The sequence below is a fragment of the Bos grunniens genome, chromosome 9, assembly GCF_055505025.1.
Source record: "Bos grunniens cultivar Pamir isolate PY7600 chromosome 9, Bosgru_T2T1.0, whole genome shotgun sequence".
NCBI classification, from domain to species: Eukaryota; Metazoa; Chordata; class Mammalia; order Artiodactyla; family Bovidae; genus Bos; species Bos grunniens.
The window spans coordinates 10441318-10463983 of record NC_141173.1 but is presented as its reverse complement, the minus strand read 5'-3'; the positions used below and the strand labels follow the sequence as shown (position 1 = coordinate 10463983).

The following is a 22666-nucleotide window of genomic DNA, read 5'->3' as shown; positions in this document are numbered from 1 at the left end:
GCATTACCTTGCTAGCATGTGAAATGAGCACAATTGTACAGTAGTTTGAACATTCTTTGGCTTTGCCTTTCTTTGGGATTGGAATGAAAACTGACTTTTCCCAGTGCTGTGGCTACTGCTGAGTTTTCCAAATTTGCTGGAATATTAAGTGCAGCACTTTAACTGCATCATCTTTTAGGGTTTGAAAGAGCTCAGCTGGAATTCCATCACCTTTACTAGCTTTGTTCAAAGTCACACTACCTAAGGCCCCCTTGACTTCACATTCCAGGATGTCTGGTTCTAGGTGACTGACTGCACCATTGTGGTTATCCGGGTCATTAAGATCTTTTCTGTATAGCTCTTCTGTGTATTCTTGCCACCTCTTTTCAATCTCTTCTGATTCTGTTAGGTCCCTGTCGTTTCCAACCTTTATTGTGCCCATCTTTGCATGAAATGTTCCCTTGGTATCTCTGATCTTCTTCAAGAGATCTCTAGTCTTTCCCATTCTATTGTTTTCCTCTATTTCATCACATTGTTCACTTAAGAAGGCTTTCTCATCTCCACTTGTTATTCTCTGGAAGCTTGCACTCAGTTGGATATATCTTTCCCTTTCACTTCTCTTCTTTCCTCAGCTATTTGTAAGGCCTCTTCAGACAATCATTTGCCTTCTTGCATTTCTTTTTCTTGGGGAAAGTTTTGGTGACTGCTTCTGGTACAGTGTTATGAACCTCCGTCCATAGTTCTTCAAGCACTCTGTCTACCAGATTCAATCCCCCGAATCTATTCGTCCTTTTCACCGTATACTCATAAGGAATTTGATTTAGGTCATACTTGAATGGGCAAGTGGTTTTCTCTACTTTCTTCAATTTAGGCCTGAATTTGTCAGTAAGTTCATGATCTGAGCCACAGTCAGCTCCAGGTCTTGTTTTTTCTGACTGTATAAAGCTTGTCCATCTTTGACTGCAAAGAATTAATCTATCTGGCTTTTCGGCCAGAACCGTCATCTTCCAGTAATTCGCTAAAATGAGCAATACAAAGGAATGGGTACTGTTCAAAAAGGAATGCCCCACAAATGTTACCACGGCAAAACTGGGAGTCTACAGTTTTACCCAGCATGCTGTTGGCATCACTGTAAACAAACAAGGGCAAGATTCTTGCCAAGAGAATTAATGTGCATATCGAGCATATTAAGCACTCTAAGAGCCGAGATAACTTCCTGAAACGTGTGAAGGAAAATGATCAGAAAAAGAAGGAAGCCAAAGAGAAAGGGACTTGGGTTCAGCTGAAGTGCCAGTCTGCTCCACCCAGAGAAGCACACTTTGTGAGGACCAATGGAAAGGAACCCAAACTGTTGGAGCCCCTTCCCTATGAGTTCATGGCCTGAGGGGTGTAAAAATAAAGACCTGGGCTGTACAAATGTTTCTCTTAATTGAGTAGAGGTGTTGTGCCTAAATTCAGTGGGTAATGTCTTTTCAAATTTAATGTTTTTTCTTCCTGAAAGATGTGAGATAGTTTGTTGTTCAGTATACTCCATTTTTTAATAAACTGCCAGATATTATTTTAAAAAAAAGAATTAATCAATCTGATTTTTCTATTGACCATCTGATGATGTCCATGTATACAGTAGTCTCTTAAGTTGCTGGAAGAGGGTATCTGCTATGACCAGTATGTTCTCTTGGCAAAATTCTGTTAGCCTTTGTCCTGCTTCATTTTGTACTCCAAGGCCATACTTGCCTATTACTCTAGGTAACTCTTGACTTTCTAATTCTGCACCCCCAGAATTGAGCATCATTTCTGCTTGGCCCAGCCTCTTCATTCTTTCTGGAGCTATTCTTCTGTTCTTCTCCAGTTACTGGATACCTACCTATCTGGGGGGCTCATCTCTCAGTGTTATGTCTTTTTTCCTTTTCATACTGTTCAGTGTTCTCGAGGCAAGAATACTAAAGTGGTGTGCCATTCTCTTCTCCAGTGGACCATGTTTTGTTCAAACTCTCCACCATGACCCATCTGTCTTGGGTGGTCCTGTACAGAATGGCTCATAGCTTCACTGAGCTAGCTTTATATTAGGTATTTTTTAATGTTTTGTGATGCATTGAAAACTATTAATTCATATTAGAAATGAAAACTCTCCAGTATGTTTCATTAATCATTGTATTTTCTAACTGCTTAATAGAGTATACTGTATCAAGAAAGCTGAAAAAAATGCCCAATGATGACATCAGGGCCACTAGTTTTGGCTCAAATCCTTTAATGCTAGAGTGTCTCCTTAGAATATGAGTAAATAAGAGAGCTGTTGCTGCTGCTAAGTCACTTCAGTCATGTCCGACTCTGTGTGACCCCATAGACGGAAGCCCACCAGGCTCCTCCGTCCCTGGGATTCTCCAGGCAAGAACACTGGAGTGGGTTGCCATTTCCTTCTCCAATGCAGGAAAGTAAAAAGTGAAAGTGAAGTCGCTCAGTCGTGTCCGACCCTCAGCGACCCCATGGACTGCAGCCTTCCAGGCTCCTCCGTTCATGGGATTTTCCAGGCAGGAGTACTGGAGTGGGGTGCCAGTTATAATATGTCTATTTTATACTTTCTGATCCTTTATTTTCTCATTAATCAAGTAAAAAAAAAGTAGGTGAAAAAATAATCTCAAAACGCATACTATAAAACTTTATCAGAAAACAGCTTTGTGATCATATATCAAATTATGTGTTCACATTCACTATGCATTTGTTAAAAGTACATATTACATGATATAATTGATATCACCCTTACTTATGTTTGTTTTCAGGAAATTTCACAAACTTTCTTTTACTTGCTCATCCTAAGAAACCTAAGATGGAGACAAGGAATATATAATCAAGCCTGTTTTACTGAGGCCTCAAATATATTTCTTATATGAAGTATGAGAATGATGTTCTTTGGCACCTTGTGTTCATAATTAAGAGATATAAATAATTATGAAAAGTTATTACTGGTCATTATAATCTTGCTTCAGTTTTATTTTTTTTAATTGAGAATATTCCTTGGCTTACCTGCTGCATGTAGCAAACTAGCTTCTACTCTGTGAGGAACTCTTGGTGGAATTTTCATAGATGCACGAATCTGGTAAAAACTAAAGCAAAAGAGACAAAAAAAGTCACTTCGAAATATTCAAAAAATATGCAATGCCTCTATTTCTATATATCAATATGTATTAAAAAATAAAGTTCATCTGCTTTATCAATCTCCCACAGTATTTACTATTGGTGGAAAACAGTGTACCAGATCCACATACAGATCAAACATTACAACTGCACTGCATATAACCCCAAGAGAAACAGGCAAATGTAAAGACAGAAACATTCTTACTTTAAATAAGAGAATGTCATAACAATAATAGGAGTTACTAAGGATTCTAAGGATTTCACTGCTTAATCTGATTTATTTTTTCATTTAAAAGACAATAAAAATATTCTTAAGCACAATTTTGAGAAAACACAGGATTAATAACAAACAGTTTTAAAAATTGGTTTCATACCATAAGACATGTATTATGCTGAAAGAACTCAGTTTTATTCAAGGTCAGTGCTATTCCGTTTAGTTTATGTACTTTTACTTGCATAAATCTAATGGTCATTAACAATCAGTTTAAATAGAAAAAATTATGAGGTAAAAACAAATGCTTCTGTTTTAACATCATTACACTACAAGTTTGTGCATGTAATGGAGGATATATGTATCTATGTATACAAACACACACACACAAAGGGTTACTAAAAGCTAAATGATGATTATAAATCAGGGATGAGTTTAGATGGACACTAGAGAGTTGAATATTTAATCTTCATTTTTTTCTTTAATGATTTCCTAGGCAAGAGTATAAATCTGTAAATAATACAAAGATTATTTAAAATACATAAATTTATTACTATGATTTCTAGGAAAGCATGGCGCTGGATAGAATATATGGACAACACCAGATTTTTAAAGAGTGAAAGAAAGAGTGGTCAATTAAATTTAGAACCTTTAAAATCACAATTTGGACTTAAAGAGAACTGGCAAAATGCCACAGAGATAACATCTATCTCTGTGGAGTTAAGATTAAGATCAGGTCACTCTGAAAACATGAGACGACTGAGAACAAAAATCAAAGTGGAAAAAGCAGGAACTTTGGCATGAGATAGCAAAGTTTTAATTTTAATTAAAGATTAAATCAAACACTGATATTTTAAAATATTCAGATATGCCATATAAGAGCTAAGAATAAACAACTGATATGTTTCATTTTAAACGTCTTAAACACAGGAACTATGACCTACTTATACGTGTACACCCACAATTATAATTGTATACATTAGTTCAAAGACATTTAAACAACACTGCATTTACTGTATACCATTCAGTTCAGTTCAGTTAAGGCGCTCAGTCGTGTCCAACTCTTTGCAACCCCATGAACTGCAACACGTCAGGCCTCCCTGTCCATCACTAACTCCCGGAGTTCACTCAAACTCATGTCCATCGATTCAGTGATGCCATCCAGCCATCTCATCCTGTTGTCTCCTTCTCCTCCTGCCCCCAATACCTCCCAGCATCAGAGCCCAGCATCAGAGTCTTTTCCAATGAGTCAACTCTTCACATGAGGTAGCCAAAGTACTGGAGTTTCAGCTTTAGCATCATTCCTTCCAAAGAACACCCAGGGCTGATCTCCTTTAGAATGGACTGGTTGGATCTCCTTGCAGTCCAAGGGACTCTCAAGAGTCTTCTCCAACACCACACTTCAAAAGCATCAATTCTTCGGCTCTCAGCTTTCTTCACAGTCCAACTCTCACATCCATACACGACCATGGGAACAACCATAGCCTTGACTAGACGGACCTTTGTTGGCAAAGTAATGTCTCTGCTTTTGAATATGTTATCTAGGTTGGTCATAACTTTTCTTCCAAGGAGTAAGTGTCTTTTAATTTCATGGCTGCAGTCACCATCTGCAGTGATTTTGGAGCCCCAAAAAATAAAGTCTGACACTGTTTCCACTGTTTCCCCATCTATTTCCCATGAAGTGATGGGACCAGATGCCATGATCTTCGTTTTCTGAATGTTGAGCTGTAAGCCAACTTTTTCACTCTCCTCTTTCACTTTCATCAAGAGGCTCTTTAGTTCCTCTTCACTTTCTTCCATAAGGGTGGTGTCATCTGCATATCTGAAGTTATTGATATTTCTCCCGGCAGTCTTGATTCCAGCTTGTACTTCTTCCAGCCCAGCGTTTCTCATGATGTATTCTGCATGTAAGTTAAATAAGCAGGGTGAAAATATACAGCCTTGACATACTCCTTTTCCTATTTGGAACCAGTCTGTTGTTCCATGTCCAGTTCTAACTGTTGCTTCCTGACCTGCATATAGATTTCTCAAGAGGTAGGTCAGGTGGTCTGGTATTCCCATCTCTTTCATTTTCCACAGTGTACTGTAATCCACACAGTCAAAGGCTTTGGCATAGTCAGTAAAGCAGAAATAGATGTTTTTCCAGAATTCTCTTGCTTTTTCCATGATCCAGTGGATGCTGGAAATTTGATCTCTGGTTCCTCTGCCTTTTCTAAAACCAGCTTGAACATCTGGAAGTTCACGGTTCACGTATTGCTGAAGCCTGGCTTGGAGAATTTTGAGCATTACTTTACTAGCGTGTCAGATGAGTGCAATTATGAGGTAGTTTGAGCATTCTTTGGCATTGCCTTTCTTTGGGATTGGAATGAAAACTGACCTTTTCCAGTCCTGTGGCCACTGCTGAGTTTTCCAAAAGTACAGCACTTTCACAGCATTATCTTTCATGAAACTGTATGCAATTAGAGTATCTTATTTAAAATTCCCTGAACTTAAATGTGAGTGTGTACATATAACACACACATGTACCATTAATTCATGACTTATAGAGGACCCACCAATGTGTTAGCCACTGGGCTAAGTACTAGAGACACAGGGAAAACAAACCACTGGTAGTAATTACATACGTTATTTTAAACGATGTTCCTTTTGCATTTGTAACAGCATTTGTAACAGCAGCCTATTATGACTCTAAATACATTTTTTAAATTAGAATTAATGGTACTTTAAGGTACAAATCTCCAAAAATGAGGAAAACTTTCAATTGTGTGTGTGTGACTGTGCACGTTAACTATTTTTTACATTAAATATCAAGCAGTAAAATTTTTGAAATACAGGATAAAATAGTTCCTTTTTAAGGGCCATGGAGAAGGCAATGGCACCCCACTCCAGTACTCTTGCCTGGGAAATCCCATGGACGCAAGAGCCTGGTAGGCTATAGTCCATGGGGTCGCAAAGAGTTGGACACGACTGAGCGACTTCCCTTTCACTTTTCACTTTCATGCATTGGAGAAGGAAATGGCAACCCACTCCAGTTTTCTTGCCTGGAGAATCCCAGGGACGGGGGAGCCTGGTGGGCTGCTGTCTATGGGGTCATACAGAGTCGGACACGACTGAAGCGACTTAGCAGCAGCAGCAGCAGCAGCAAGGGCCATGGTGAGCTAGGCTATTTAGAACTTCTTGCTTAGAAAACAACCCAAACTGCTAAATAAAGTATTAAAATGTATCTTTATAAGATTATTGAAGAAGCAACAAAATAGTGTGGAATTATCAAAAAATTCAGTCAGGCAGGCAACGCAATGAAGCCGTTTCTGTCCTGAGGGAATTTGCTGATCCATTCAGACAAATCTTACTTTCACTTTTAAAAACCTGAGTTATATTCCTAATATATAAAGAGCATCTAAAAACAGAGAAAAAGACCAATTAACCTAAAAAAAGGGGGAAAATATATTAATAAATAGTTCACCAAAAAAGAAATGCAAATGTCTCTTAAATACATGAAAAAATGTTCAATCTTATTTATAATTTTAAAAACCATGAATTAAAACTATAATGAGCCATCTTTTCTCATCTATCACATTGAGGGAAATTCAATTTGACAAAATACTCTGTTGGTGACAGTCTGGGCAAAAAGGAATTCTGCACTGCTGGAGACGTAAAAGGGTGCAAACCATGTGAAACAGAATTTAGCCACAAAGAGCAAAAACACACATATTTACTCTCTGACCTAGCATCACACTTGTTAGACGATCTCCCAAAGATACTTTAGCAAAAATTTTCAATGAGGTAGCATAAGGCTATTCACTGAAGTATTAACTGCAACAAGAAAACTCGAGAAAAAAATGTCTATCAATAAAGGACTGGCTGAATAAACTATGGTGCAGTACCATACAGTTATAAAACATAATCTTATATACATATATACATACATCTATATATGTGTGTGTGCATACTAAGTCACTTCAGCCATGTCTGACTCTGCGACCCTGTGGCCCATACTGCCAGGCTCCTGTGTCCTAGGGATTCTCCAGGCAAGAATACTGGAGTGGGTTGGCATGCAGGGGATCTTCCCAACCCAGGGATCAAACCCATGCCTCATATGTCTCCTGCACTGGCAGGCAGGTTCTTTACCACTAGCATATCTACATCTATATTTAGCACATCTATATATACTACAAAGCAGTGGTCTCTAAGATACATTTTTTAAAGACAAAAGCAAGTGCAGAATATGTATATTATGCTACCTTTCTTTGAGAATAAAGGATATGATCATGTATTTTTTGCCTTTTAAAAAAAGTAATAAAAAGGAAGAAGGACATACACAAAACTAATAAAAAGTAAAATGGCTTTTATAGGTGGGGAGATGGGGAAATGAGGGTGAAGAGAAGCAACAGGGATGAAAATAAGACCCTTTTCAATGAATGTACTTAAGAGTTTTTATTTTGGAATCATAAAATCTTTTTATAAAAAAGCAAAATACATTAACTTTAAAAAGCAATCCCTTAAACCACCCTAAAATAACTGAACTTAATGTGTATCTACTTAATTGCAATTTCACAGAGTACTTTCAAGTGATTTTTAAAACATAGTACTTTCAGTGCCTGTTCCTCATGGGATATACAATAAAAGAAAACCCCAAAGAGGTTCCAAACAACATTAATAGTCTTGCTGGTTACGTTGCTACCATTATTTCGAAATTATTTTAGACATATCTACACACATATGAATAAAGCAATGACTAATTATGTTATTAGGAACCAAGACTTTCAGTGTAAGTGAAAAGAGACAGAAATATAAAATTAAAAAAATAAATCAAAAGTTAGAACAGGAAAATATTTTTCTTTAAAAAAATTTGTGTCAACTGAGAAGGCCTAGAAACAATGATTCAATAAAAATGTGTACTTTTAACATATATGTTATGATCTCTAAACACTATTTCCCACTAAAAGGAACTAGAGCCCCTAGGCTGATTCTAAATCTAGAACAGAGAATATCACTAGAGTCTGGAACAACTAGCAATAGTAGGAGATGAACACTGCCTGCATTATCCCATGAGAAGTTTGCAGAAATCAACCTACAGGGCTCCCTCTGAACATCAGGAAGAGTCATGACGCAGTATAACCCATCAAGTATGATAAAAATACTTTGCCCACCTGATGCGAAGAACTGACTCACTGGAAAAGCCCATGATGTTGGGAAAGATTGAAGGTGGGAGGAGAAGGGGACAACAGAAGATGAGATAGTTAGATGGCATTGCTGACTCGATGCACATGAGTTTGAGTAAGCTCCGGGAGTTGGTGATGGACAGGGAAGCCTGGCGTGTGGCAGGCCATGGCATCACAGACGGTCAGACAGGACTGAGAGACGACAACATTCACAGATATTTTATGTTTTAAAAGTTGAGGTTTGTAGCAACCACGCGTCAAGTGTCTATTGGCATGATTTTCTCAATAGCATTCACTCACTTTGTGTCTCAGTGTCATATTCTGATAATTCAGGCTGTATTTCAAACTTTTTCATTGTTATTGTATTTGTTATGGTGATCTGTGATCAGTGAACTTTGATGTTACTCTTGTCATTGTTTTGTGGTACCAGGAACCACTCATATTAGGCAGTGAACTGAAACTTTTCTGGCAGTCCAGTGGTTAAGACTCTGCTTCCACTGCAGGGGGCACAGGTTTGATCTCTGGTTGGGGAACTAAGATTCCCCATGCCATGTGGCCAAAAAGTATAAATAAATAAAATTGGGCCAAATTTTTTTTAACAGAAAACTAAAAAAAAAAAAAAAAAAGACACTGAACTAATAAATACTGTGCGTGTTTTGAGAGCTCTACCAACTGGCTGTACCCCTCCCCTCTCCCTCTCCCCAAGCCTCCCAGTTAAGACACACAATATTGAAATTAGGCCAATTAATAATCCTACAATGGCCTCTAAGTGAAAGGAAGAGCTGGTTGTTTTTCACTATAAATCAAAAGCTTAGTGAGGAAGGCACGTTCAAGGGAGAAAACTCAGCCTCTTGTGCCAAACAGATAGCCAAGCTGTAGATTCAAAGGAAAAGCCCTGACAGAAATTTACAAGTGCTACTCCAGTGAACACATGAATGAAAAGAAAGCAAACAACCTTACTGCTGATATGAAGAATGTTTTAGTGGTCTGAAGAGAAGATGAAACCAGCTATACCATTCCCTTTTGCCAAAGTCTAAAACCAGAGCAAGGCCCTAAATACCTTCAATTCTACAAAGGCTGAGTGAAGCAAGGAAGCTGTAGAAGGGAAGTTTGAAGCCAGCAGAGGCTGGTTCATGACATTTAAGCAAAGAGGCCAACTCAATGACATAGAAGTGCAAGGTGAAGCTTGCACTTGAAGTCACCCAGGAGATCTAGCTAAGACAATTCATGAGGATGGCTACTCTAAACAACAGATTTTCAATGCAGACAAAACAGTCTTCTATTGGAAAAAGATGCTATCTAGAAGTTTCATAGCTGGAGAGAAGTCAATGCCTGGCTTCAAAGCGTCAAAGAACTGGCTGATTCTCTTGTTAGGAGCTAATGCAGCTGGTGACTTAACTTGAAGTCAATGCTCATTTACCATTCTGAAAGTTCTAGAGCTAAATCTCTGCTGGTGCTTTATATATGAAACAACAAAGACTGGATGACATAACATCTGCTTACAATATGATTTACTGAATATTTTAAGCCCACTGTTGGAACCTACTGCCCAGAAAAAAAGACGACTTTCAAAATGTTACTGCTCACTGAAAATGTACCTGGTTCCCTAAGAGCTCTGATGAACAACAAGATTAAAGTTGTTTTCATTACTGAGAACATAACATATATTCTGCAGCCTATGGATCAAGGAGTAAGGCTATAGCTTCCAGAGACAGTAATTCCTCTGGTGGATCTGTGCAAGGTGAATTGAAAACCTTTCAGAAAGAATTAATCATTCTAGATGCCATTAAGAATATACATGATTTATGGGAAGAGGTCAAAACACCAATATTAAAATAGGAGTTGGGGCCTTCCCTGGTGAGCCAGTGGCTAAGACTCTTCGCTCCCAATGCAGGAAGCCCAGAGTTTGATACCTGGTCAGGGAATCAGATCCCACATGCTGCAACTAAAGAGCGTGAGTGTAGCAACTAACATCTGGTAAGGCCAAAGAAATAAATAAATGTTTAGAAAATATAAAATAAGGAGTTTGGAAGAAGCTGATTCCAACTTTCATGGATGACTTTGTGGGGTTTGAAACTTCAGTAGAGGGACTAAGATGCAAATGTGGTTAAGACAGCAAGAGAACCAGAATTCGAAGTGGAGCCTGAGATGTGCCTAAATTACTGCAATTTCATGATAAAACTTTAATGGAAACGGAGTTACTTTTTATGGATGAGCAGAGGCAGTGGTTTCTTGAGATGGAATCTACCGAAGATGCTGTGAAGGCTGTTGAAATGACAATAAAGGATTTAGAATATTAAGCTTAGTTAATGAAGTAGGGATAGGGTTTGAAAGGATTAACTTCAATTCTGAAAGAAGTTCTATTGCAGATAAAATGGTATCAAACATTGCTCAATGCTACAGAGAAATGGTTGGTGAAAGGAAGAGTCAACCAATGGGGCACACTTCACTGTCTTATTTTGTCATATTACCATGCCAACCTTGAGCTATCATCATCCTGATCAGTCAGCAGCCATTAACACTATGGAAAGATCAGCAGCCAAAAGATTACAACTCACTGAAGGCTCACATGATGGTTGGCATTTTTTAGCAGTAAAGTATTTTTAAATAAAGTATGTGCATTGTTTTTCTAGACACAATCCTATTGCACATTTAATTTTTCAGACTACAGTATAAACAACTTTTACATACTCCAGGAAATAAAAAAATTCCTGGGAATGTGTTTATTGTGAAATTCGCTTTATTGTGAGGATCTGGAACTGAACTCACAATATCTCCAAGGTATGCCTGTACTAAATAAAAACTTACAATATTTGAAAGATGCTAGGGCAACAACACAATATTCTGAAAACTAATAAATAAAGAAAAGAATAAAACATCTGCCATGCCTTTCTTTCTATAGGATAAACTGTATTTCAAAGTAACCAAACAGTTAATGAGGTAAAATTCGTCACAGAATTACAGCCAGTAAGTGCAGAAGAAATAATAGAATATCATCATTTTGTAAGCCTTAGTAATATAAAACAATGACTCTGGACAAAAGTTATCAATAGGTACTACCAATTAAGTGATGTGGAACTTCATAATAGATGTATCAGGTTGACAACACCTTACTCAAATTTATGAAAAGAGACATGTTATGCCCTCAGGTGTAATGTAACAGGAAAAACACAGCGTCACCTATGAACTGCTGCTGCTAAGTTGCTTCAGTCGTGTCCGACTCTGTGTGACCCCAGAGACAGCAGCCCACCAGGCTCCACTGTCCCTGGGATTCTCCAGGCAAGAACGCTGGAGTGGGTTTGCCATTACCTTCTCCAATGCATGAAAGTGAAAGTGAAGTCGCTCAGTCGTGTCTGACTCTTAGCCACCCCATGGACTGCAGCCTACTAGGCTCCTCCATCCATGGGATTTTCCGGGCAAGAGTACTGGAGTGGGTTGCCACTGCCTTCTACGTACCTATGAACGATTTTTCTCAAAAACTATCAGAATTTAATTAAGCCTAAACTGAGCTATTATAAATTAAAAAAAAAAATTTAAGAGACATTAACATTCAAATGCAACCTATAAATTTTGGTGGGATACTGAATCAAACATAAATTATAAAAACACATTTATAAGATGAATGAAGAAATGAGAACCCTGTTTTATTTGATACCAAGAAATTATTTTTTAAATTTCTTTAAGTGTGATAATGACTTCGCAGATTTTCAAAAACAAAAGCCTTCCTGCATTAGAGATATTGAAAAAAGAAATAAGGAGGTAAAATAAGGAGGAAAAAACTTTGATAATTATTGGCTAGATGTTTGGTATATATATGTTTACTATACTTTGATGTGTTTCAAAATTTTCCTTCAAGAAACAAAGGTGGTCCTAGATTGGTATTTTCCAAGGGCCAGACATAAGAAAAGGAAAATCTCTCTCAAAGAATAAACCTGAAGATCTCTGCAGAAATCAGAACATGAAAAAAAGAGAGAGAGAGAGATGGGGAAAAAAATATAAGAGGGACTATAAAAAGCACAAAATATAAGATAATGGATAGAAAGACAAACATTATCAACAATCACATTAACTATAAACGGACTAAATGTTCCAGTTAAACAAAGAATGTTCTAAAGAATGAAAAAGGAAATACCACTGTATGTTGTTTACAACAAAGCTAAAATACAAGGATAGAGAAAGTTTGAAAATAAAAGAATGGCAAAAGGTACACTTTGCAAATGCTAACCAAAAGAAAACTGATGTTACAATATTAATATTAGAACACAGTTAAAAGCAAAAAGCATTATTAGGATATAAAAGTATTTTCATAAATGATGTGGTAAGTCGTTTCAGTCAAGTCTGACTCTGCAATCCCATGGACTCCAACCAGGCTCCTCTGTCCATGGAATTCTCTAGGCAAGAATACTGGAGTGGATTGCCATTTCCTTTGCCAATCATTTCCCTTCATAAGGATAAAAGTTTCAATTCATCAAGTAAGAACTTTTAATTTGTAGGTATCTGTTCTCAAAATATCGGATATTTAAAATCCAAAAGTCTGCTTTTAAACAGGAAAACTTAAAACTATTTATGGTAAATTTATGGTCACAATAATTTTAAATGTTTGTATTTGTCATCTTATTCTATAGTTTTTGATGTTGCTGATGTTTTCCGTTCTTTAATTTGCTATGTTAATGCTGGTTAGCCTGCTTATTTTTTTTTTCCCCAATAACCACATTTAACCTTTAATTTCATTAGAAAGCAATTAAACTTTTCAGAAACATTAGTATACAGCTATAAGATTTTATAGAAATACATTTTTAAAAATTTTGCTTTACATTTAGGCAAGATGCCGAATTTAACAATTACTCCTCTTACCATCATTCTCCTTTTCCATATTTTATTAATAACTCTAGAGAACCAATTCACTAATCTGTTCAAAATGAGCAAAATTTAAAGAACCCTAAGATTTAACTTGATAAATGTATTATTTGACTTATTTTATCATTTTAATGTTTCAAAGCCAATTCCCTATTACAACTTCCTTAGAGTTCTAAATTTTTACTCCCTCTCCTGTTGTTCAGAACATATCATAAGTAATATACTCAAAAAGAGTAAATAGAGAGTATATTTTCTAAGATGCAGTATTTTCTTAGAATATCTTCCAACTGTTACTAAAGACAGAATACTGTGGTCACTGTATTTTTCCTGAAGGGGATATTGTGTTATTGTAGGATCATGAGTAATTTAATAAAAAAGTTTGAGTAGATTCATATTTCTTTTTAGGTAAAATCTTTTGAAACCAGATACCTAGAGAACTCTTTAATTTTTGAAATGTAAACTTTTTACCCCAATATGTTAACATTTAAAATCTATCCTTTAATTTTGTCAAGAAAATAAACGGCTCACTTGCTGTCTCAAAAAGTTTTTATTAAGATCAGGAAAGATCTATTCTTGTTTATTACTGAGGTGAATTCACTGGTTACCTGTTTGAGAATATCTTGTTGTTTACAAGTGGAGCTCTCATAAAATCCATACAGACAGTCCCCGGGTTAAGTAATATTTGATCCATAAATAAATTCGTCTTTGTGTAAACTGTTTCATAACTTAATTATTTGCATTAATATGGAAACATTAAATTTGAATTTGTGAGTACACAAACTCATAAGTTTCATGTTTCTCCTCCCACAAGTGTTTGTTTGCATTACATTAAAGTCATTACACTTTGATTTTCGTGTAGACATTTCTTATAATAAAAATTGTCCTTTCATGGAAAGATTTTCCTTCTAGTTAATTGACAACATTAACATTACACTATTTTTCTCTGTTTTCCATATTTTTTTTCACAGTTCATAATTTAATTTTTCTGTATTTATACTTCAAACACAGGTCAATCAAGGCCAGTACTGGCTAATTTGGGGGATCCTAATCACTATCAATTCTGTCCTTATGATTCTTCAAAGAATGCAGACATCCTGTTTCACACAGGCCACAAATGGCAGACTTATACCATGGTATCACTTTTTAAAAATGAGATAGGACACAACAATGAGATAAATCTAAAGATTCAGAAATAGTCTAATAACTGATGCTAACTGCTTTTGAGAAAACAAACTTTCTGACTACAGAGTGGCTGATTCATTAATATGAAAAACTGATTAACTTCTTACAGAATATTCTCAGTTCTTATACCTTACTGAAAAAACAGACAATTTTAGACACTTTTGAAGGCCTTGAAGAAAACTTGAAGTAGTTTGTTGTGAGTCCCAATCAGCACCACTTAATCAGAAGTCCCCAATTTTTTGAAATTTACACAACATATACATGACATTATAGGCAAGGGATTATCTTTTCCAAGGTTGTAACCAATGTCAATAATCCAAAAAAATCAGCATGTAATTTTCTCTTTTGGCTGACAGTCATTTTAAAATCAAACTATAAACTTCCCATGAGTTTAACAACCTCAGAATCATTAATGGAAAGGATTTAAGATTTATTTAGTTCAGAGCATTTAAAGACTGTGGTATGGAATCTAGTTTCTAGGGTTCCACAAACCTTTCCTAAGAGGATTTCAGTTCCACTATCTTGCGATGTTACTACAATTTAAGAAAACAATTTCTAAGTCCATATCCTTGTTCTTCTTTATTTCCAAATCATAATATATTACTCACCTTGCAGTAATATAGCTTATGACAAGGAAATGGTGTAGGACTGCATGGGAAAAGCAGTTGTAGCTACAGGTATGTAATTAAACTGGTTTATGAGAACCTATATACTAAAGACGCTTACTCCTTGGAAGGAAAGTTATGACCAACCTAGATAGCATATTCAAAAGCAGAGACATTACTTTGCCAACAAAGGTCTGTCTAGTCAAGGCTATGGTTTTTCCTGTGGTCATGTATGGATGTGACAGTTGGACTGTGAAGAAGGCTGAGCACCAAAGAATTGATGCTTTTGAACTGTGGTGTTGGAGAAGACTCTTGAGAGTACCTTGGACTGCAAGGAGATCCAACCTGTCCATTCTGAAGGAGATCAGCCCTGGGATTTCTTTGGAAGGAATGATGCTAAAGCTGAAACTCCAGTACTTTGGCCACCTCATGCGAAGAGTTGACTCATTGGAAAAGATTCTGATGCTGGGAGGGATTGGGGGCAGGAGGAGAAGGGGACGACAGAGAATGAGATGGCTGGATGGCATCACTGACTCGATGGACGTGAGTCTGAGTGAACTCCAGGAGTTGGTGATGGGCAGGGAGGCCTGGCATGCTGCGATTCATGGGGTCGCAAAGAGTCAGATACAACTGAGAGACTGAACTGAACTGAATGCTAGTCCCAGTTTGCCAAGTGATGCTAGTGGTAAAGAATCTGCCTGCCAATGTAGGAGACGTAAGACATGTGAGTTCGATCCCTGGGTTGGGAAGATCCCCTGGAGGAGGGTATGACACCCCACTCCAGTATTCTTGCCTGGAGAATCCAATGCCAGAGAGCCTGGGGGGCTACAGTTCAAGGGGTCGCAAAGAGTCAGACATGACTATAGCAACTTAGCATCATGCATGCATGCAAGGCTAGTCCATTTGCCTCCTTCTGAAATGAATTAAAGTCAACTCCATTCTAAAAGCCATTCACTAATTCTAAAGCTGTGTTCTTTAAACTGTGGTATGTACACAGGTGCATCTTTGTGACATGTTATCAATCTGCAGTGAAATAAAGTAAATCAACCCTATCTCAGAGCACACAATTTTAGTTAGTCCTTTGTTTTTCTTTAAGCAAGACTTTCTCACTGAAGAAAGCAGCACAGTAATTTATATTTTGGCAAAAGTATTTCACCTTTTCTTGAATTAGTAACAAACTATGCAGATGAGTATGACAGATAGCAATATCCTAACGAATTCCAGAAAAAAGTTCTAATAATTTTTCAGTGGTCTCCAAAGAGAGGAAATTTCCCCCTCAGTTTAATACCTAACTTTAGTTGTTATATCTTCAATTTAATCCCACTTTCATATCCTTTATGCTGCTGGGAGCAGAAGTCCAAACAACAATCTTCCACGTATATTTAAAAAGCAAAATTTCCTCCCTGCTTTAAGCCCTCTTAAATGAATTTTGAAAGAGTCATTTGGGAAGACCACCATTTTGAAATCATGTATTGCTAGTAAATAAACTCAAAACAAGGTAATTATACTGAGCTCTCATAGCACTCATTTATAAGACATACATCCACACACCATTAAATAACATCAAATTTATAATCAATGCTTTAGAGTCTCAATTTTGTTTTCCAGAGTTTACAATCTACCATATTTTAAAAAAGAACAGATTAAAATGAAAATAAAGGTAGTTTTTCTTTATATTGTTAGTATCTTGACTATTTGCTTACCATTGAGGAAACAATGATATAATTATGGTAAAAACGGACCTAATCAGATGTCACATGTTCTCTCTCTGTGCCTGCCTGGAGTTTCAGTTCAGTCGCTCAGTCGTGTCTGACTGTTTGCAACCCCATGAATCGCAGCACACCAGGCCTCCCTTTCCATCATCAACTCCCAGAGTTCACTCAAACTCATGTCCATCAAGTCGGCGATGCCATCCAGCCATCTCATCCTCTGTCGTCCCCTTCTCCTCCTGCCCCCAATCCCTCCCAGCATCAGACTCTTTTCCAATGAGTCAACTCTTCGCATGAGGTGCCCCAAGTACTGGAGTTTCAGCTTTAGCATCAGTCCTTCCAATGAACACTCAGGAGTGATGTCCTTTAGAATGGACTGGTTGGATCTCCTTGCAGTCCAAGGGACTCTCAAGAGTCTTCTCCAACACCACAGTTCAAAAGCATCAATTCTTCGGCACTCAGCTTTCTTCACAGTCCAACTCTCACATCCATACATGACCACTGGAAAAACCATAGCCTTGACTAGACAGACCTTTGTTGGCAAAGTAATGTCTCTGCTTTTGAATATGCTATCTAGGTTGGTCATAACTTTCAATGAGTAAGCATCTTTTAATTTCATGGCTGCAGTCACCATCTGCAGTGATTTTGGAGCCCAGAAAAATAAAGTCTGACACTGTTTCTACTGTTTCCCCATCTATTTCCCATGAAGTGATGGGACCAGATGCCATGATCTTCGTTTTCTGAATGTTGAGCTTTAAGCCAACTTTCTCACTCTCCTCTTTCACTTTCATCAAGAGGCTCTTTAGTTCCTCTTTGCTTTCTCCCATAAGGGTGGTGTCATCTGCATATCTGAGGTGATTGCTATTTCTCCCGGCAATCTTGATTCCAGGTTGTGCTTCTTCCAGCCCAGCGTTTCTCATGATGTACTCTACATATAAGTTAAATAAGCAGGTGTCTAACTGCTTTCTTATCGTGTAACAACAGTGGCAAAGTTAAACACTCAGCCCTAGGGACGTGCAGGACAAGTACTGTTACCAAACATGCACAAGTGGTGCTTATTCACACTCCACTTCCATTTAGTTCCTGCTGGGCTATGACTCCAGCGCTACTCAGTTATTGATGTTATTTCTAAAACATCGAAGTAAAATACTCCACAGGACTGCAGGGAGATCTCATTTTATCACACTTCGGTTTACTACACCTTGTGGATCATGTGTTTTTTACGAATTGAAGTTTTGTGGTAACTCTGAGCTGAGCAGCCTATTGGTGCCATTTTCCCAACAGCATTTGCTCACTTTGTGTCTCTGTGCCACAGAAACTGTGGTCATTTTCACAAGATTTCACTTTCATTGCTATTATATTTGCTATGGTGATCTGTGATAGTTAATCTTTGACGTGACTACTACAAAAAGATTATGCTTCACCGAAAGCTCAGATGATGGTTAGCATTTTCTAGCATTAAGGTACTTTTTACTTACAGTATGTACATTGTATTTTTAGACATAACAGACTACAGTTTATATAAACATCACGTTTATATGCATTGAGCAACCACAAACTTCACGTGACTTCACTGTGATACCCACTTTCCTGAGGTGTTCAGAAGCTGAACCTGCAGTATTTCTGAGGTCTGCCTCCATTTCATTACTTGAATTTTTAAGTTTCTCATCTCAGTCTCCTAAAAAGTCATTTCACATACAGAAAATAAACTGGAAAAGACATATTTTATTTCCTAGCATTTAAATATAAATTTAAATAAATGTATCTGTTTATATACCAAAACTGACAATTACTTAACATTATAGCAAACACAAGCTCCAAGTTAACTGACTTATATGGCAAAGGCAGTAAAGGCACAATAAGAAGCATAAAGCAAAGATTTAAAAGGTAGGAACTAATTAAATCAGAATAGAAAAAAGACTAAATTATATCCTCAAAAACATTCTTACAAATAAACAAGTCAAGTAATGTATCTAAAAACAATAAGCCTCTAATTACTAGATTTTTCAAAGATCAGTAACTACATTCTTCAAGAGTCCTCAATGGATGTGGAAACTAGATTGCAGAATAACAGAAAATAAATGAAAGCAGCAATCATACATGCTATGCTGATGATGGCTGACAGTAAGATGGAAGAGAAGTTCACTTAGACCGTATTTCCAGTTCCATATCTTCAATTATGAACTATCTCTACTTGGATCTTACCTCAACTCAACCTAACAAAATGATCCAACCTTAAATTCTACACTACGATCCCTTGTAACTTCATTATGTACATCAGTATCACTAATACTGTCCAAGTAAATGTGATGCAAAACTTCAGCATTATCATTTAAATTTTTTATTAAAAATTCCAAATTTGTAAAAAGTAGAGCAGTGAACTCAATCCCCACTGCCCATTTTCCACCAATGAAAAAGATTTTGCCACATTTGATTCATATGTAATTTTTTTCTTGCTGAGCTATTTCAAAGTAACCCTCGACATCATGTAAAGACATACCTCCACATACATATATTTTAATGTTTTTTCTGTCTCTGCAATATCCTCCACATGGAATCAGTTATTAAATCCTACTCCTAATAACCTCATAGCTCAGTTGGTAAAGAATCCGCCTGCAATGCAGAAGACCCCAGTTCGATTCCTGGGTCAGGAAGATCCACTGGAGAAGGGATAGGCTACCCACTCCAGTATTCTTAGGTTTCCCTGGTGGCTCAGCTGGTAAAGAATCCACCTGCAAGGCGAGAGACTTGGGTTTGATCCCTGGGTTGGGAAGATCCCCTGGACAAGGGAAAAGCTACCCATTCCAGTATTCTGGCCTGAAGAATTCCAGGGACTGTGTAGTCCATGGGGTCGCAGAGTCAGATACAACTGAGCAACTTTTGCTTTCACTTAATAACCTCAAAAGGTCTCACAGAAATCAATAACAATCCCCAAAAAACATTAAAGTGCGTGGGAGACTTTTAAAGGTCCTCAGTTTTTTTTCACCCATCCTCGTATCCATGCCTCTCACAGTAAGATTCCCTTCAACAAGTAGGGTGCAGGTCCCCATCCCTTTGGGCTGTCCTGACCACTTGTTTTAGGCAGTATGCTGTGGCAGAGAAGACAGTGAGCTAGTGCCAAGCCTAGGTCTTTTTGTAAGGTTTCTCTGTCTCTCTGGACTCCTGCCTCCCTCAGTGAGAATAACACTGCAGGATGAGAGGTGATAGAGCAGAGATGAGTGCACCCAGGTGAGTCCATTCTATACCATGCAGCTCCCTGCCAGCCGACTGCGAGCGAGCCCAGCCAACCCAGATTAGCACAACCATCCAGCTGGTCCACAGATCTGTGAGCTGAAATAAATGTTTACCATTGTGATGCCACTGAGGCTTTGGGTTTTTTGTTAGCTGCATTACTGTTGCAATAAATAACTAATACAGAAATTGGTACTAATAAAAACAAAATATGTGTCATTGACTTTGGGACCAAAGTAGTAGTTACAGTTACAAAGGCAAGAAAAATAATGAGGAAACTATATGAGACTTAAAAAACAGTGACCCATGTTTTGTAGTGATAAATTTTTGGTGACTATGCTTTCAAACAATAACTTAAAAGAAGTTAGACTGTATTTAAAAGAAACTTTTTGGCTTGAGCAAGCTAATTTCCTGGCAGAATGCTGAAAATGTCACCTGGTTGCTCCAAGCCATACAGTAAGGTTCTGCAAGAAAGAGATGAGCTAAAGAAACACCTGGTCATTTTATAAGCAGAATCTAGAGAAAACAGAGAGGAATCAAGACTTCCTGGTTTGGAAAATAAAACTTCATACAAAGATCTAATCAAGGGTGTGGCTGTTAATCCCTTTCTTAAGATCTCCAAAAGAGCTAAGGGCAGTGTCTAAGTAGACATTTTCAGCTTGACAAAAGGGCTTTTAGGAAGTTCAAGGGCAGGATCCCACAGAATTCTGATCTCTACACAGTAGTGATTCATCTAGAGAGCAGTCACGTCTCACTAAACAAGTGTGGGTGTGGGTTTCAGAGCATGGAATCAACCATGCCAAACACGCAGAATTCCCATCAAGTTTTACAGAGGTTTCACTGGCCCAAGAGCCACCAGCCCAGCACTGGGAAGGCTCTGTGTCAGTGAGGGGACCCTGCACCTTCTGCTCACTTTCCTGGACTCCCCCTCTGCCAGGGGGACAAGCCCAGGCTGTCCTGCTGATGGGTGAGAGACCATGTGGCGCAGAGCACAGCTGTCTTTGTTTTTTCAACAAGATGGCAAAGCCGAGATAAACAATCAACAATAGGATTATTTCTTTCATCATCTCCCCAGTCATGGCCCTACCACTACCATCCCCAGCGTAGAGATTCAGGTTTATGTCCTGAGATATTGTGAGCCCCTCTACCCTGCCCCTGGGCCTCTATTTCTTCTGCCGGACCATCCATTCAGTATCATCATGCTCTCCATATGCCAGTAAGTACTAATTGTAATAATGGTGACCATGTCATCCATTCTTGGAAACCACCAGCAGCTACCCCAATCCCTAGTATCAACTCTCCTCCAGACAACAAAAGCCCTTCACAAACATAACCTCTCCTCTGCTGTCTTTTCTTCTGCAATTCTACCAGAAAATATCCAGCCTCTTAGGACTCTAAAATAACATGCTCATTCCTATTTCCAAGACTGGATTCACAATGTTTTCTCCCACCAAGAGGCTCTTTCACCTTATCCTCTCCCTATCACTCTTACCCATGCTTTGACCCTATCCCCCTGTCATGGGCCTTTCCTGACGTGCTACCAGAAAGAGGTCTTTCACTTCTGATTTCTAGAGCACTTTCTATATATACTTTTTAAAGAGTCATCATATTGTATTCCTACTAAGCTATTTTGTATATGTATATTGTGTGTGTATATTCTGCTTTTTTGAAAGCCCACACACTGTCATCTTTTAAAAAAGCAGAAATGAAATCTTTCTTATCAATTTTCAGTGAAGTCCTCTCAATGCTCAGCACAAATTCATAAGCATAAGTTAAATATATACAGAATCTTCATTAAATCCATAGGAATAATACTCATTTATTTAGAAATAAAATTTCACTAAGAAAATCCTTGAACATAGCTCATTGTTTTCTTTATATATGCTCAAACAAAAGTATGTACTTAAATTTAAATGAAAACTGTACAATTTATCTTATGCAAAATACATAATTTTCACATTAAAATACAAACCCTCTCTGAAATAAATCCACATTGTAGAACTTGTTTAGCTCCACGGAGAATTCTACCATTGCTTGAACTTCAGTCATTTTTAGTTTATACTCAGAAGACAAATCTGGTAACAGCACCTTGGTTAAAGTAGGGGGAAAAAAATCATGAGAAGCACAAAAAAAATGCCAACTTACAAAATCACTAACATTAAACATATTTCAGAGTATGATATGCAGGCAGGAAATAAAAATGAAGACAATTCATTTAGTGCTCCTAACTTAGCTTGATCCGACTGTACAGCACCAGAATCTATACATATGTACTCACTATACATATATACTAAGGAAATACTAAACAGCACTACCCTAGAAGATCTGCCCTGTTTGAATGCTTTTCTAAGATTTGTTTCTCTTTGTGACAACTATGTGATAATAAATAATACAGCAAATTGTTCAAAGTAACTATTGACTTTATCATAGGTAAAAGGTAACTTTTTAAGAGAAAAATTAAGTTACCTAATTATTCTCTTCTAGTTCTACACTGCACTTCACATAAAGGCAACTCAGAGTCAAAAAAAGAATTAGCATTCTTTAATTTCCATTTAAATTTATGAAGCTTTTTCTCTGTCAGGTGAAGTTCTTAAATGA

General features: G+C 37.5%; 1 protein-coding gene across 10 annotated transcripts in view; it reads right to left on the bottom strand.

Annotated features, from left to right (window-relative positions):
- FAM135A (family with sequence similarity 135 member A) overlaps positions 1-22666 on the bottom strand; it is a 154442-nt gene that overhangs the window by 108641 nt on the left and 23135 nt on the right. For 9 of the 10 annotated variants that reach the window (XM_086316751.1, XM_086316758.1, XM_086316753.1 and 6 more), the window contains 2 exons: positions 22041-22156; positions 3001-3080 (listed from right to left, as the gene is read on the bottom strand). In XM_086316751.1, coding sequence (XP_086172877.1) covers positions 3001-3080; positions 22041-22117 — 157 coding nt within the window. In that variant the 5' untranslated portion in view covers positions 22118-22156. Of the gene's footprint in view, positions 1-3000; positions 3081-22040; positions 22157-22666 lie in introns of those variants that run through there. The other variant, XM_086316757.1, reaches the window with a different exon arrangement.